Source organism: Schistocerca cancellata, chromosome 6, assembly GCF_023864275.1.
Source record: "Schistocerca cancellata isolate TAMUIC-IGC-003103 chromosome 6, iqSchCanc2.1, whole genome shotgun sequence".
Taxonomy (NCBI): Eukaryota; Metazoa; Arthropoda; class Insecta; order Orthoptera; family Acrididae; genus Schistocerca; species Schistocerca cancellata.
The window spans coordinates 92,458,603-92,473,536 of record NC_064631.1 but is presented as its reverse complement, the minus strand read 5'-3'; the positions used below and the strand labels follow the sequence as shown (position 1 = coordinate 92,473,536).

Here is a 14,934-nt window from a genome sequence, read left to right as displayed (position 1 = left end):
CTTTTTCCAAAACTGTTTCACAGAGGAAGACCGCACTGCAGTTCCTTCTCTAAATCCTCGCACAAACGAAAAAATGGCTGACATCGAAATAAGTGTCCAAGGAATAGAAAAGCAACTGGAATCACTCAACAGAGGAAAGTCCACTGGACCTGACGGGATACCAATTCGATTCTACACAGAGTACGTGAAAGAACTTGCCCCCCTTCTAACAGCCGTGTACCGCAAAACTCTAGAGGAACAGAAGGTTCCAAATGATTGGAAAAGAGCACAGGTAGTCCCAGTCTTCAAGAAGGGTCGTCGAGCAGATGCGCAAAACTATAGACCTATATCTCTGGCGTCGATCTGTTGTAGAATTTTAGAACATGTGTTTTGCTCGAGTATCATGTCGTTTTTGGAAACTCAGAATCTACTATGTAGGAATCAACATGGATTCCGGAAACAGCAATCGTGTGAAACCCAACTCGCTTTATTTGTTCATGAGACCCAGAAAATATTAGATACAGGCTCCCAGGTAGATGCTATTTTTCTTGACTTCCGGAAAGCGTTCGATACAGTTCCGCACTGTCGCCTGATAAACAAAGTAAGAGCCTACGGAATATCAGACCAGCTGTGTGGCTGGATTGAAGAGTTTTTAGTAAACAGAACACAGCATGTTGTTATCAACGTCTACAGACATTAAAGTAACCTCTGGCGTGCCACGGGGGAGTGTTATGGGACCATTGCTTTTCACAATATATATAAATGACCTAGTAGATAGTGTCGGAAGTTCCATGCGGCTTTTCGCGGATGATGCTGTAGTATACAGAGAAGTTGCAGTATTAGAAAATTGTAGCGAAATGCAGGAAGATCTGCAGCGGATAGGCACTTGGTGCAGGGAGTGGCAACTGACCCTTAACATAGACAAATGTAATGTATTGCGAATACATAGAAAGAAGGATCCTTTATTGTATGATTATATGATAGCGGAACAAACACTGGTAGCAGTTACTTCTGTAAAATATCTGGGAGTATGCGTGCGGAACGATTTGAAGTGGCATGTAAAGTGCCCTCCGCCACACACCGTTGGGTGGCTTGCGGAGTATAAATGTAGATGTAGATAAGAACAGTTCCTTTTACTGGTGTAGACTGTTTCATTTCTGTCATCTGTGTACCACGAAACGAGCTTCAAAGATAACATCTTTTTTCTCTAAAAAACAGAAGACAACAGGTGAGTTTATTATAGCGTAAGATTATGGTTCGTGAGGTGTTATATGGGCAAAAGTTGCTTGTTCATGTATATGTATTACTTAATTTTGCAATTGAGTTCTTAAAGTCAAGCTATTTGAGATTACACTACAATTTTTATAGGAAGAAGCATTTTGTATATTTTCTTCCACAGTTGTTAACTTGTTTTATATGCTGCGGCTGTCTACTTAAATTGGAAAGTAGACAGTTTTTCTATGTATGTTACTTTACTTATTGGGCATAAAGTATTTTTATGGCCACCCATCATCATCGTGATCAATGAATCAAACCAAATTAATTTTATGTTCGAGACAGTGATAAGTAATATATTTTCATGGGCAGAAGTACTTGTTTTAAGGAGGCCTTTTGTGGAAATTGTACGATATTGCAAAGAATAGCCTTATCTTTTCTGTTTCCTTGTATTTTTATGAACTGTTAAACTTGGTATCAATGACATCTACGGCAAGTACCTTTGCCTCGGAAGTTATTTTCAGCTGGGGGAGGGGGCATTCTGATGATAAAATTGCCAGTGGTCAGTCTCATTTGAGATTTGCGGATAGATTGACCGTTTCTGAGGATACATCAGATTGTCATATTTGAATATGAAGTCTCAACAATGTATTATTATGAAAGGTTGTTGTTTCCGCAAGTTGTTCCTAAAGTAGCAAACAACTGGCACTGTGCTTGCATGCCAAGTTGCAGGCCCTGCAAAGAACTGCCTGCTTAACTTTTTTATTGCCGATAGATATAAATACAATACACTACGATTTCTATATTAATCTATAAAATAAAACTGTACAATTAACAAACGAAAAGAAACAACTCATGGTAGCAAATTTACACAGAAACAGAACTGGATTCTTGCTTCGTCATTCTGTCAGTATCATGGCAATTTACCTATCAGGACGCGTTTAAATCTCACCTTTCATGTGAAATCATCCAATGTGTGACCTTTAGGCCTAATTATAATATATCACTTAAATGTGGTAATTTATTTTTTTTCGAAAACATGCTCATTTCCTGCACACCGTGATCTAAAACCAAAATGTTTGACTACTAACAGGTAAGGTACTTTGATGCAGTAGAACCTGAAATGTCAGTGTCAAATGGAAATGAACACAAGCGTATCTTTTTATATGCAGCATGTATGTATTTTTAAAATGGTAAATACACCTTCGAATATGTCAAATGGTTCCGCTACAAGACAACAGTTATTACCACAGCTTAGATGTGCTTCTTGCAATTTTCTAAATAATCCCCCTCATTTCACTCAACTAACTAGAAATTCACAAACAGAAGGGTCTTCCACATCTACTAAATTATGGCGTAAATTCTGTCAGATGTGATGTCTGACACAAAGCTTTATTCCATCACTACAGTCTATAAAAAAATTATCACAAATTTGGAACCACTTATGCGACTGATGAGAATCTTTTTAATTAATGGATAAATACTCTTGCTGTGTTTTAATATTTATTTTGCTACTTTAGGTAGCAAGTGGAAGAAGCAATGTAGATTATAGTCAATCAAGCTGGCCAAACATTTGACACCAGCCAGCCAGTGTACTCTTTTGCAGTACGCTGAACGAACCTTAGGTTCTATATAAAATTACGCAGTACAGAATTAAAGATCTCAGCAAGAGCTAGATTAAAATAATGTCGAAAAACAGCTTAAATCTATAAAACACAACAAAGCTCCAGGGCCCGATGGAATTCCTGTCACAGAATTTGTGACTGATTTAGCCCCTTTCTTGACCATAATTTACCACAAGTCTCTCGAACAAGGAGTTATCCCCAGTGAATGGAAAGGAGCACAAGTCACACTGACACACAAAAAGGGAAGTAGAACAGACCCACAGACATTTCGGTCAGTAATATGGAGCAAATGTGCGAGGCTCCTATCGGGCTGAACTAATGGGAGACACGTAGCAACCACAAAGAAAGCCAGCACGGATGGTAACAGGCTCGTTTGACTGGCGAGAGAGCGTTAGTGACGTGTCGAGAGGTCAGAATTGGCAAACACCCGAAGAAAGACTTATATCACGCCAGAACCGTCTGGAAAAATTCCAGACGCAAAATCTCGGCAGAAGCGATGCATATTCTCCATCCCCCTACATATCTATCTTGCAAAGACAAAATTAGGTAAGTAAGAGACTAAGAGCTCACACAGAGGCATTTAAATGGTCATTCTTTCCATCTGGGAATGGAATAGGAAGAAACCTTAACGTACGGTACCCCAGAGTACCCTCTGCCACACACCACACGGTGACTCGCAGAGTACGGATGTAGATGTAGATAGTATTAAGTCTCTGATGTGCCTTTAGGCTAAAAGTCTATTAGCAGTGTGAGCAGCCGTGTACGTTTGCGAGGCAGGAGGGTTAAACACATATCGTTTATGACATTGGTGCAATCTATTCAGATGAGCATGATGAGATTGAGGACTCAGCACCGCCAATGCTTGCCACTTTGAATGATCCAGGTGATGAGATGAGCTGCGCTTCAACTTCATTACCTGCAGATAACACTTCCGTTTCAGAGGTACATTACGAAAATGACATCGGTCGACATATTGGGACTAAACCACCTGATAGTGCGCTTGCCACCATACTATAAATCCACTGGGAACCTCCTGCTGAATACAGTTACCCACATTCCACTCATAATAAGGGTGGGAAGACTGAAAGAAGGTTTCTGAAAAGTGAGCACTTAGATAAATATAAAGCACGATTAGTTTTGTCTCCATCCAAAGAAGGTCTATTTTGCAAAGTGTGTCGTTTCTTTGTACCTACTCTTAAGGGTGGGTATCATGTGGGAATGAAGTTAAACACATTAGTGGCTGCACCTCTGACAAAATTTGATAAGTTATTATGTAAAGATGGTGACCTGGAAAACCAAAGTAGAGCAGTATATCATCAGCAAGCTTTAGGACGTGCCAATGACTTTTTGGTTTCTTACCACAATCCAAATAAATCGGTTGAAAATCAAGTTGACACCTAGCGACTAAAGAGAATGGAAAAAAAATAAAAACTGTTGTCATTTCCTTTGCAAAACGTCATATTTCTTGGAAGGCAGAACACGCCTTTTAGAAGACATCGAGATGGTGGCTCTGTTTTTTCTAATGATTCCGAACTATCGAATAAAGACAACTTTAAAGAGTTGATGAAATTTCGCACCAAAGAACGTGGGGAAATTGAATTAGAAGCACAGTATTGCTCTGGTAATAAAAGATGCACATTTTTAAGTAAAACTGTTCAAAATGAGTTGATTGAATGCTGTGGTGAAGAAATTATTTTTCAGGTAGCAAACAGAATCAAAGAAAAAACTCAGATGTCAATTTTTTAAAGAAATGTTTATAAAGATGTGATCAGAGAAGATTTCATAGGTTTCATCAATCCACGGGAGCCACAGACAAATCTGTGGAAATAAAACTTCAAAGCTGGATTCAAAAGTAATAAAAACGAAGATTTCTCTTCAACATCTGACGATGAAAATGATCAACTTGAGTCTTTTGAAGACACTTCTCGAATAAATGTAACAGTGGTAGAGCAGATGAAGAGCATAAAGATACCAGAATGACTGGAATATATTTAGGTAAAACTTTGATAAACACTACGAGACACCTTACTCTCGATCTTGGTAAATGTACTGGTATTGCAACCGATGGCTGCTCTGTCACGAGTTCCGAGATTGTTGGAGCAGTTGCCACAATAAAGAAAGAATGTATTACAGCTGAAAGAGCCCCAAGTTTCAACCATTCTTTGAATTTATCTATTTCTATGTGTTCTGGTGTGCAACAAGTGAGAAACTCAATAGGTATCGTTAAGGTGGCTGTTTCATTTTTTACAGCCTATCCAAAAAGAAATGCTGTACTCGTTAAGTATACAAGCATGTGTGAAGCAAGATGGTTAGGAAGGCAGTTATCTGTAGTGTTGTTTCTTAAAAAAATTGAAAAAATCTCGTAGCGCCTTGAGGAAATGTCACAACGGTCACATTTTTCAAGTGATACTTCTAGTGTAACAGCTACAATGCTTTTATATGCTATCAGTAATGAATGATGAGTAGATGATGATGATGATTAGTGTTTTAGGGTGCACAACAACGAGGTTATCAGCGCCTCAGTAATGGAGAATTTAACTTAACTCTAGTATGCCTTGCTCATGTGCTCTGTCAAACATTACCTCTCAGTAGATTTTTCCAAAAAGAAACTATTGATGTTACAGAAGCAGCTGATACCGTAAACGACACTTTACCAGTCTTAAAAACAAAGCGAGATAATGCAGTTGCAGAGTTCAGTCTCCTTTATGATGAAGCCAAGAGAATCGCAGATATTGTTGGAAACACCATCCAAACATCCAGACGTACATCTTGCCAAATTAACAGATCTAATGCTGCTCCATCGAGTCCAGAAAGTTATTTTAGGGTTAATGTCTTCATCACCATTCTCGACACAATTAGCAACGATCTTGAAAGCAGATTCTCTAAAAACGTTCTAATTCTCTTCAACCTGAACACGGTTCTACCAAAAGTCTGTTCTTTGTCGACAAGGTCCATGGAGTCGGTGATTAGTGATACCGAAACAGTGGCTAGAAAATATTATAAACTGTTTGGAAAGGTTGAAAGTGACTGCATCTCTAATTTCAGGCGCAGAAGTCAAGTTGTGGGTGACAAAATGGAAAAGGGAAGATGCAAAGAAAACACTTCTACCAAGCTCTGCAGTTGAGAGTTTGCAGTTTTGTACTACAGACATTTTCCCCTTGATCACATCTTCAATGTTGATCCATTCTTGTCTTCCTGTCTCAACTTCAACAACCAAAAGATCTTTCTCTACACTGAAATTGATTAAGACTTGGTTAAGAAATCGTTGCGGGCAAAACCGCTTAACTGGGCTTGCTTTACTGTACATACATAGGGACATTGTTATTAACAAAGAAAAAAATCATAGACAGATTTGAAACTTCGTGGCAGATTAAAACTGTGTACCGGACCGAGACTTGAACTCAGGACCTTTGCCTTTCGCGGGCAAGTGCTCTACCAACTGAGCTACCCAAGCACGACTCATGCCCCATCCTCAAAGCTTTAATTCCGCCTGTACCTCGTCTCCTATCTTCCAAACTTCACAGAAGCTCTCCTGCGAACCTTGCAGCACTAGCACTCCTGGAAGAAAGGATATTGCGGAGACATGGCTTAGCCACAACCTGGGGGTTGTTTCTAGAATGAAATTTTCACTCTACAGCAGAGTGTGCGCCGATATGAAACTTCCTGGCAGATTAAAATTGTGTGCCGGACCGAGACTCGAACTCGGGACCTTTGCCTTTCGCGGGCAAGTGTGCTGTGAGGAAGGGGCGTGAGTCGTGCGTGGGTATCTCAGTTGGTAGAGCACTTGCCGCGAAAGGCAAACGTCCCAAGTTCGAGTCTCGGTCCAGCACACAGTTTCAATCTGCCAGGAAGTTTCATATCAGCGCACACTCCACTGTAGAGTGAAAATTTCATTCTAGACATAGACAGATTTATTGCAAAGGGTGGAAAGAGGAGAAGATGTATGCTTTCTGAGGTCTAGATGTTGTCAAGCCACCTGATGAGAAAAGATAGAGTAATTAATAATTACAAAACTATATTAGATTTTGCGCTTTCGTAAGAACTGTAAGAACAATAAACCACCTGCTAATATGCATAAAACGGATCAAATATGTACTTTACAAATGGAGAGGTAATACAAAAATTGTTAACGTAACTTCTACCAAAATTTAAACCTCTCACTACACAGAAATATATCATATTATATTCAAAATTATTGTTTTATATCTCTTATATAAGTTTGTAATGACTATTGCTCATACTATTATTTATTTCAGAATGAGTATCACCCTGAACAGTTTAAAAATTGAAAACGTAAAAAGAATTATGGATTTATTTACGGCTTTACTAATATTGATTTAAAGTGAAGTATTTGTGTTTACAAAATGCTAACGTAACTTGATACTTTCCTGTTAACAATTATGTAAATGTAAATACCTATGTAACGACTTTGATGCCCAACGTTTGAAAAAATTTTACACGTATGTATCCCCAAAATAAAGCACATCTTTCCCAGTCTTTGATATGTTTTTTAAGTCTCAAAAAGCTTGAAATACTACATTTGAAAGACCTTTTTTCCTTTGTTTTCTGGCGACACCCCAGGTTCTCTTTCTCTCCAAGGCACCCAGTCCCCCCCATAACAGTTCTTTAATCCACCACTGTAAGCATATTACTGGTATAGAGGAAACAGATTTTTTGCTTGAATGAAATAAAACACAATACACAGATTTTAGTTTAAAAACACAACTTCCTTTGGGTGTATATTTAGAAGCTAAGTTACCATGTGGACAAGATGTGAAATCTAATACCTAGTAGCAAGGGTGTCCATATGGTACGCTGGGGGAGGGGGGGGGGGGGGGGGTGAGCAAGACCCGGATGTATAGAGTATTTTTAACATTTTGGAATACAAAAGGAGACTTAAAAAACCCTCGGAGGGGGCGGAAATGGGGGAGGGAGGAGGGGTTGTGCCTGCCCTTTCTCCCAGGTATGGAGGCCATTGCCTAGTGGCAAGTCGTATTAAGCAATTTATTTGAAATGGTTTGTAAGGAAGTGAGTGCATGAAGTGTATGTTGTAATAATTTATTTTACACTTTTTACAGAATTATATCACATATTATCAACTCGTGGGGCAACTAGTTCTGTTCAGAACGTTTTGTCGTTACTGAAGAAGATCATTAGAGAATTAAAAAGATACTTCTGAACAAAAAATGACTGCCAGAAACTCATACACCATCTGTTCAAAAGTACTGGGACACCCATTAGTACATATGGGACATGTCCACCCTTCAGCTTTATGATGGCTTGAACTATATGGAGGACACTTTCAAAGGGGTGTCTGAATGTCTCTGGAGGAATGGCAACCCTTCCTTTCTCAAGAGTTGAATCCAGAGAGGGTAATGATGTAGGACGATGGGGTCTGGAGCAAACTCGATGTTGTGATTCATCCCAAAAGTATTCCACTCAGCTCAGGTTGGGACTCTCGGGAGATCAGAGCATTTTAGGAATGTTATTGTCCACAAACCAGTGTCACAAAGATGCTGCTTTATGACACGGTGCATTTATATGCTGATACAAAGAATCAATCTCTCTCAACTGTTCCTCTACTGCTAGGGTGCTCGACCCATTGATCACAATTGACCAGTCAACTGCCATGGCATTAAGAGCCAATCATTCAAAACCTTTGTCCAAAATCTGTTTAAATGAACTGCTTAGTAAAATACCAGTTTGTTGACAATGAGTGTTCGCACAGCATTTGTAGGCGGTAGATATGACAACATTGATTCCACCTCTTTTTTCCTCCATCTGCATTTCACAACCAACAGTCATTCCTCCTGCTTTGTTATAGAAATTAAATGTGAAATGCTTTTCTCAAAAACAGTCACAAACCTTCATTGGATCAAGAAGCTGCAAAGAATTATATGGACAACCTGACAGCACTGAGGACAGAGCCTGAAAACCAATTTTCAGATTTCAATGCAATGGAACCTGTTCTAGCTTCCATAGCGCAACCTTTCCAAAAAGGGATGCGGATGATATTGTAAGTAAAATTAGTATTCCTTCCCCCCCCCCCCAGTGTGACTGAACTTGGAAGGGGGAAATAACATGATTTCAGAATGACATTTTCATACATTCAGAATACAATGAAGATAACTTTGAGAAACTGGTGAGAGTAAAAAGATACTCTCACATTGTAAAAATGGTATTCTATGTTTTATTATTTTTTGGATCAATTTGTCTATGTAAGGCAGTGTTTTCAATGATGAACATAGTAAACTGTAACTATGGAATTAAACTGACTGACATCCTCTTCTTTCGGACTGTGTAAGGTTGGCTCTGACAAATTATTCACCAGATTCTAATAAACTTGCCAATGATATGCAAAGCCAAGTATATCACAACACTGTTTTCAAGATTTACGACATACATTTTAATTTTTTTCAGATGTGTAATATCTAGAAAATTTAGTAGTATGTGTACAAGTTTAAATAGTTGGAAAATTGTCAATTATGTGTTTTGTGTAACTAAAATGGTTAATTTTGGCTACAGTGTTGTTATATGCTTAAGCCTTTATGAGTTTTGAAGCCAGTAGACCTGTAAACGGACCAAATTACTTGTAGTAGATTTCAAGTCTAAAGCGATTCAGCACCCCTGCTCTAGTGTAACAGTACACATTGCTGTTAAATGTGTTCCTGTCCTTCCACATTTAGTGTTTTCTTAAGCACAAAGAGGGACTACACCCGAATAATGAGCACCACCCCTTACCTTAACATCATCTCCTCTACACTTCACTGTTGGCATTACATGTAGCCATACATGTTTATCAAGGCATTCACCAAACCAAAACACTCCCACTAAACTGCCACAAGGTATACCTGACTCATCACTGCAAACCACTCATATCCAGTCATTCACCATCCAGTGGCATCCCTTTTTACAAAACATCAAGTGTCGCCTGGCACTGGTGATAGAAATTAGTGGCTTATGAATAGCTGCTCTACCATTGTATCCCCTTCTTTTTAACTTCCTACACACAGCAATTGTGCCAACTGTAGTGCCAGCACCACTTTAGAACTCATAAGTGAATCCTTCCTGATTTTTGTGATTTTTTACAATAGTTCTGCCTGCTATTTGTTTAGCTGCTGCTGTTCCCTCATGTTTCCACTTCACAGTCACATCACCAACAAGTCGACTTGGACAACTTTCAAAGGGTTGAAATGTCCTTAACTGATTTGTTACTCAGGTGACATACATTGAATAGTCCATGTCAATGAGCTCTTCTGACTGTTCCACTACACTGTTACTGCTTTTCTCATGACAACACAATACTCTCCATCTCCTTATATATTGGCAGGTTTGCCTCTCATGACATCTATCGGTAAACTCCACATTACATAGGTGTATCTCTAAGGCTATGATCAGGTAGCGTACATACACTCATTTCAGTTTATATGAATATGCTGCTGGAACTAGGACACAGAGAAAACCTCCGTACTTTCCAGTACAGCAAACATATCTATGTGTGCTATCATAAATTATACGTAACAACACTGTTGAAATATAAAGAACGTTCTCATCTTGAGATATTTCCGAGCGCTCTACATTAATGTCTGCCAGTCAAAACATCACTCGTTAATATCCACCGAGAGATGTTTTTATGTAGTATAAATTTGTGTACACTGTGTGTTCCAAACCCTGATTTCACGACCGAATTGTGCAGACTACTTCATAAGAAAATCATACCCAAGTCAGCCGCGTTACACAAAGTTATAGTATGGCGATACACCTGTAACTCATCAATGCATGCTGCATGCCTTCTCCGAAACATTTCTATATCATAGATCGACTTTGCTGGGCATGCAACTGGAGAAATACATGAAAAGTTTGTTAGATATTTGGTGAAATGAGAGACAGAGGCACCACGTAAGAACATAAAGAAGGAACCACAATTCAAAAACTGGATTCGCAATTAATGGTCTTACCTCTTGTTGAGGCACGAACATTATTACAGTGTTCATGGGTGTGTACGACTTCCATCTGATCTGCAATGTTGTAATTTGATGTTGCGGTGCGAGTCTGACAGCTCGGCCAACAGCAGCCTGAAATCACAAGTACGTTGCACTTAAAAGATTGATTTTACTACATTTGGAATTCCCCTGGCATGACACGTACCGACAACACCGGTCGCAGCCGTACACTACATGACAGCACCATAACTGCATCAAATCTTACTGCGCTATATCATCAAACAATCTTGACTCTATTCTGACTTCCAACACGGATCAAAACATCACATGCAATTTCAACTCTCCGCATTTGTTTACAGACCACGAGCATCAAAGATGTTGTTATACACCTTTACACGCAGATATTGCTGGCAGCTGCGAAAAGTTTTATATTTTTTTAGCGCCCGCACTCACTTGGTGACCAATGCAAAAAGTTCTACTGCCACATCTACGAAAAAAATGAGTTAGTAAGCTAATCAAGGAGTCACAGGATGCAGGAATGTGATACTGTCCGTACATCTGGGTGCGATCACCCACTAATACGATCCCATCGAGGAGATAGCAGACAGAAAGGCAATTGCAGGGTAGTACTTTTTAAGGACAGAAAGGCAAAAAAGACTCACGGCAAGCAGCGTGGGAAAGACAGCCTGCGACAGTTGGGATGGGTAGTAGGGCTGTTGGCAGATTTGTGGCAGTAGCGATATTTCATGTGTGGGTGTTAGGAAATATTAGGTAGAGGGGTGTTATCGTAGTAGTTGGACATTGACGATATCTCCTGGGCCAGCTGCAGCGTCAGCGTAGCTGTAACATGCCAAAGACTTCATCAGAGAGGCCAATTTGGTTATGCAATCTGTCATTCGTTGTGTAGAATTGTTTGTGATTCGTTTGTGTTTCGTGTTTTCCGCTACCATGTTTTTGTCGGTTAGTAAGCTGTATCAGCGCAGCTGGAAGTCCATTGATTTGCCTATATTGCGTTGTTTGTGAGCTTAATTTAAGCCTACTGTAGGTGGTTAATCATCGCGAAGGAAACATGCTTTTGGGCGATCATGCTTCCACCTGATTTAGAGTGATGCGGTTGTTCGAGTGTCTCGGTTCTTGTATAGTCCTGTGGCGAGTCTTTTGAATATTCTTAGAATCTCGAGGCGGAATTGATTGCGTAAGTCTGTAGTGCATTTGTATGTTGGAGCACTGCTAACGATTCGTAATGCTTTGTTCTGCAGAAACTGTATCGCACTTGTCGACCTTTTCCTTGACAACTCATTTCTCTAACCAAGGCTGACTGTAGTCATGAGGTAATGTTTGATGGCTTCCAATCTGGCGCTAAGATGGCGCTGTCATTTGCATAGATGACAACCATCATCTGACCAAGAGACAAACAATGTTGGTGACATTCGTGATTCAATGGCTTTATCCGTGAACTCTTTGAGCACCAGTTTTGAATGCAATCAGGACCAGCAAATTTCCTGTCTGAAGTGTTGTTCATAGCCCATTTGATTTCAAGGCTGCTAGCACGTCTGATATCGTTGCGCACGGGTTGGGCTACAAGTCAAATGTCCTCCTGGTCTGTTACAAGTGTGAATACCGGATCAAACAGCCAGATTCGGCGTGAAAGACGTTGCTAGTGTCCTGCCCATAAGTTCTGTCTTCTCCTCAGTAAAATACGCAAGTATATCAGGTATTGTAGAGAGGGTATACAGTGCCACTCCATAGTGAAGTGTCGAGCTAGATTCCACACACCTGCTCATGTGGTATCCAGCTCAGCAAGTGTTTAGTCCCATTGTGTGTTCCTAAATGTTTGTATCTTCTAGCATTTAATTCCCTGTAGCATGTTAATGTGCAGTTTATACAACAGGTGACTGGTTTGCTGCCAGTTTCGTCTAAGACGATTTATCATGGTGATTAGGCCCATGAATTCTTGAGGTAGGTCCACTGATTGTTGTCACAGAGTGAGAATTGAAAAGGTATCCGTCGTTGCATTCTGGACTGAAGAGTGGTGGCCAGGCGTTGGGTCTCTTGTTTGCCTGACATTCATGATGTCACATGAAAGACAGCTTAAGCGGTCCCTAGACTGTCAATAATATTGTGCAATAGTTCATATTGCACGATATTATTGCCTCTCTGTAAATAAGACCGAAAGTTGTGCAGCATATTGGCAGATCTATTGAAATCTGTATTGAGCATACTGTTTAGTCTGTATAGTCTTTAATCAATATTCTATATCTTTGTCATATATCAGTTTATATGTTAAACTCTTAATTTTGCGCAGTTTGTTATGTTGTGAAGTGTAAATGGCTTCGAAATCAGCGAAATGTACATTCACGTTAGAGTCGTTGGAAGTGTAGTGAGGTTTGCTAGTCTTGTGGTATGTTAAATGAAACGAGTATAGCAACCGCTAAAAGAAGAACAGAGCAAAGTAATAGTTCTGTAAATATAAGGATATGTATCCAGAAGCAGGTAACCTTGAAATAGTAAAAAAAAAATTAATTTAATCATTGACAAATTATTGGAAAGAACTGAAGAGAATTTTGGCCTGACTAGACGATTCCGAAGCAGTATTTTGGTGTTCGTGTTAGTAATTTTGCTGAGTGTGTTTTGAAGTACCTAAAAAGTCTCGTAAGTTGTTGTTAGCAACAACTGTACTGTGCACAAGAAGTACCTTGTATATGGGAAAACACAAACGAGTGTTATAAAGGCTTGAAATAGTAGCTGATATGTAAGGAAACAGCCACAGTTGTGATCTACATACTGCAAAAACTAAAACAAGAAGCATTCACAGTCCCTACATCAATGGAAACAACGAAGTATTAAAATCTTATGTGAGTGGTGTGTCAATAGTTCACTCAAAAGGATTAATTTCTGAAAATTATGGTTGTAAAAAATAAATTACAATCTACTTAATAACTGTAGCACTTTCTTTTATGTGCGTTTAGGAAAAATTCCCACATTTTCTTTAACATATAAGTGAGATGTCTGCGAAAGCTTGCTAAAAATAATCCCATTACCATTACAGTAAATGATCTTTTATGTTGTATGGTAAGTGCACAGTTATAATGACAAGAAAACAATGTGAAGTATGATTTTATATGTATGGTGAGTACTGAAATGGCGTGTATTTTAACATTTTGTCTTTCTAAACCCATATGAATTACCCCAAAAGTCCTTAACATGCGTAATTTAGCGAGTTTTGTTACAGTATGTTTTGATATGTGTACTGTTACATTTCTCCTAATGTCAACTATATGCTGCCTGCGACAAATTATTTGATGGATAAGGACATTTATTTCTTGTGTATGTAATTCCTGTTGTGAACATGTGTCACCACAGATACTGTACAAATCGTAGTCTAACCAAAAACTAGACAAACATGCATCAATCTTCATAAGGTTAAAAACTTTCATTAGTTTAATACTATTCTTCAATGCCAGATTCTTTTCAACAAGCAGGAGACCCAGAGGTAATTTTGGAGGTACAACGTTAAAAAAAGTTTGCAATTTTATGAAGCAAATGAAGTATCAGTCAATCAAAATTTATACAATTACCTAATGTCTGGTGACACTGTCTTTTCCATGGACCATAGACAATGGTCTTCTCTCATGTACATTTAGAATGAAAGTTTCTTCTGGTAAGCATTTTCTGTGTCTGCAAGCATATAAATATCTACCTACAATTTGATATCACTATCTGAACTTCATTAATATGGGTTAAATATCTATGGTCACTCAATGAGCTCACTGCATTCACTTCAGATAGCACTCTCACTAAGAATTAGGACAATGTGTGCTAAAATATCACCTCAATGTTTGTTACAGTGGTCTTGAAAGATAACAGCAAACATGAAGCAGGTACAATTTGGTCATCTAAGTTCTTTGTCAAAGCCTAATTTAATAAGTCAGTTATGATCACTCGGCATAACTCAAGTGCACTGAATTCATAACTGCTGTAAAATAGTTCTCTGGTTCCAATTTACTATCAATTCACCATTACTTATGGCTGAATGAGGCTCTGCAATTCAGGAAACTTCTTTTAAAGTTCTGTACATGATTGCATACTCCCATGTTAAGTATTTAATCATGTCTTCCCACTTACACCGCCAGAGATATTATTTTCACTTCTGAGCACACACCATGTGTAAT

The 14,934-nt window shown here is 38.9% G+C and overlaps 1 protein-coding gene across 1 annotated transcript in view; it reads right to left on the bottom strand.

Moving 5' to 3' along the window:
- The window catches only part of LOC126088585 (stomatin-like protein 2, mitochondrial), a 105,186-nt gene extending 94,035 nt beyond the window's left edge, over window positions 1–11,151 (bottom strand). The window contains exons 1-2 of the mRNA XM_049906786.1: window positions 10,968–11,151; window positions 10,778–10,894 (exon numbers count right to left, since the gene is read on the bottom strand). Coding sequence (XP_049762743.1) covers window positions 10,778–10,894; window positions 10,968–11,009 — 159 coding nt within the window. The 5' untranslated portion in view covers window positions 11,010–11,151. The remainder of the gene's footprint in view (window positions 1–10,777; window positions 10,895–10,967) is intronic.
- Window positions 11,152–14,934: the final 3,783 nt, after the last annotated feature.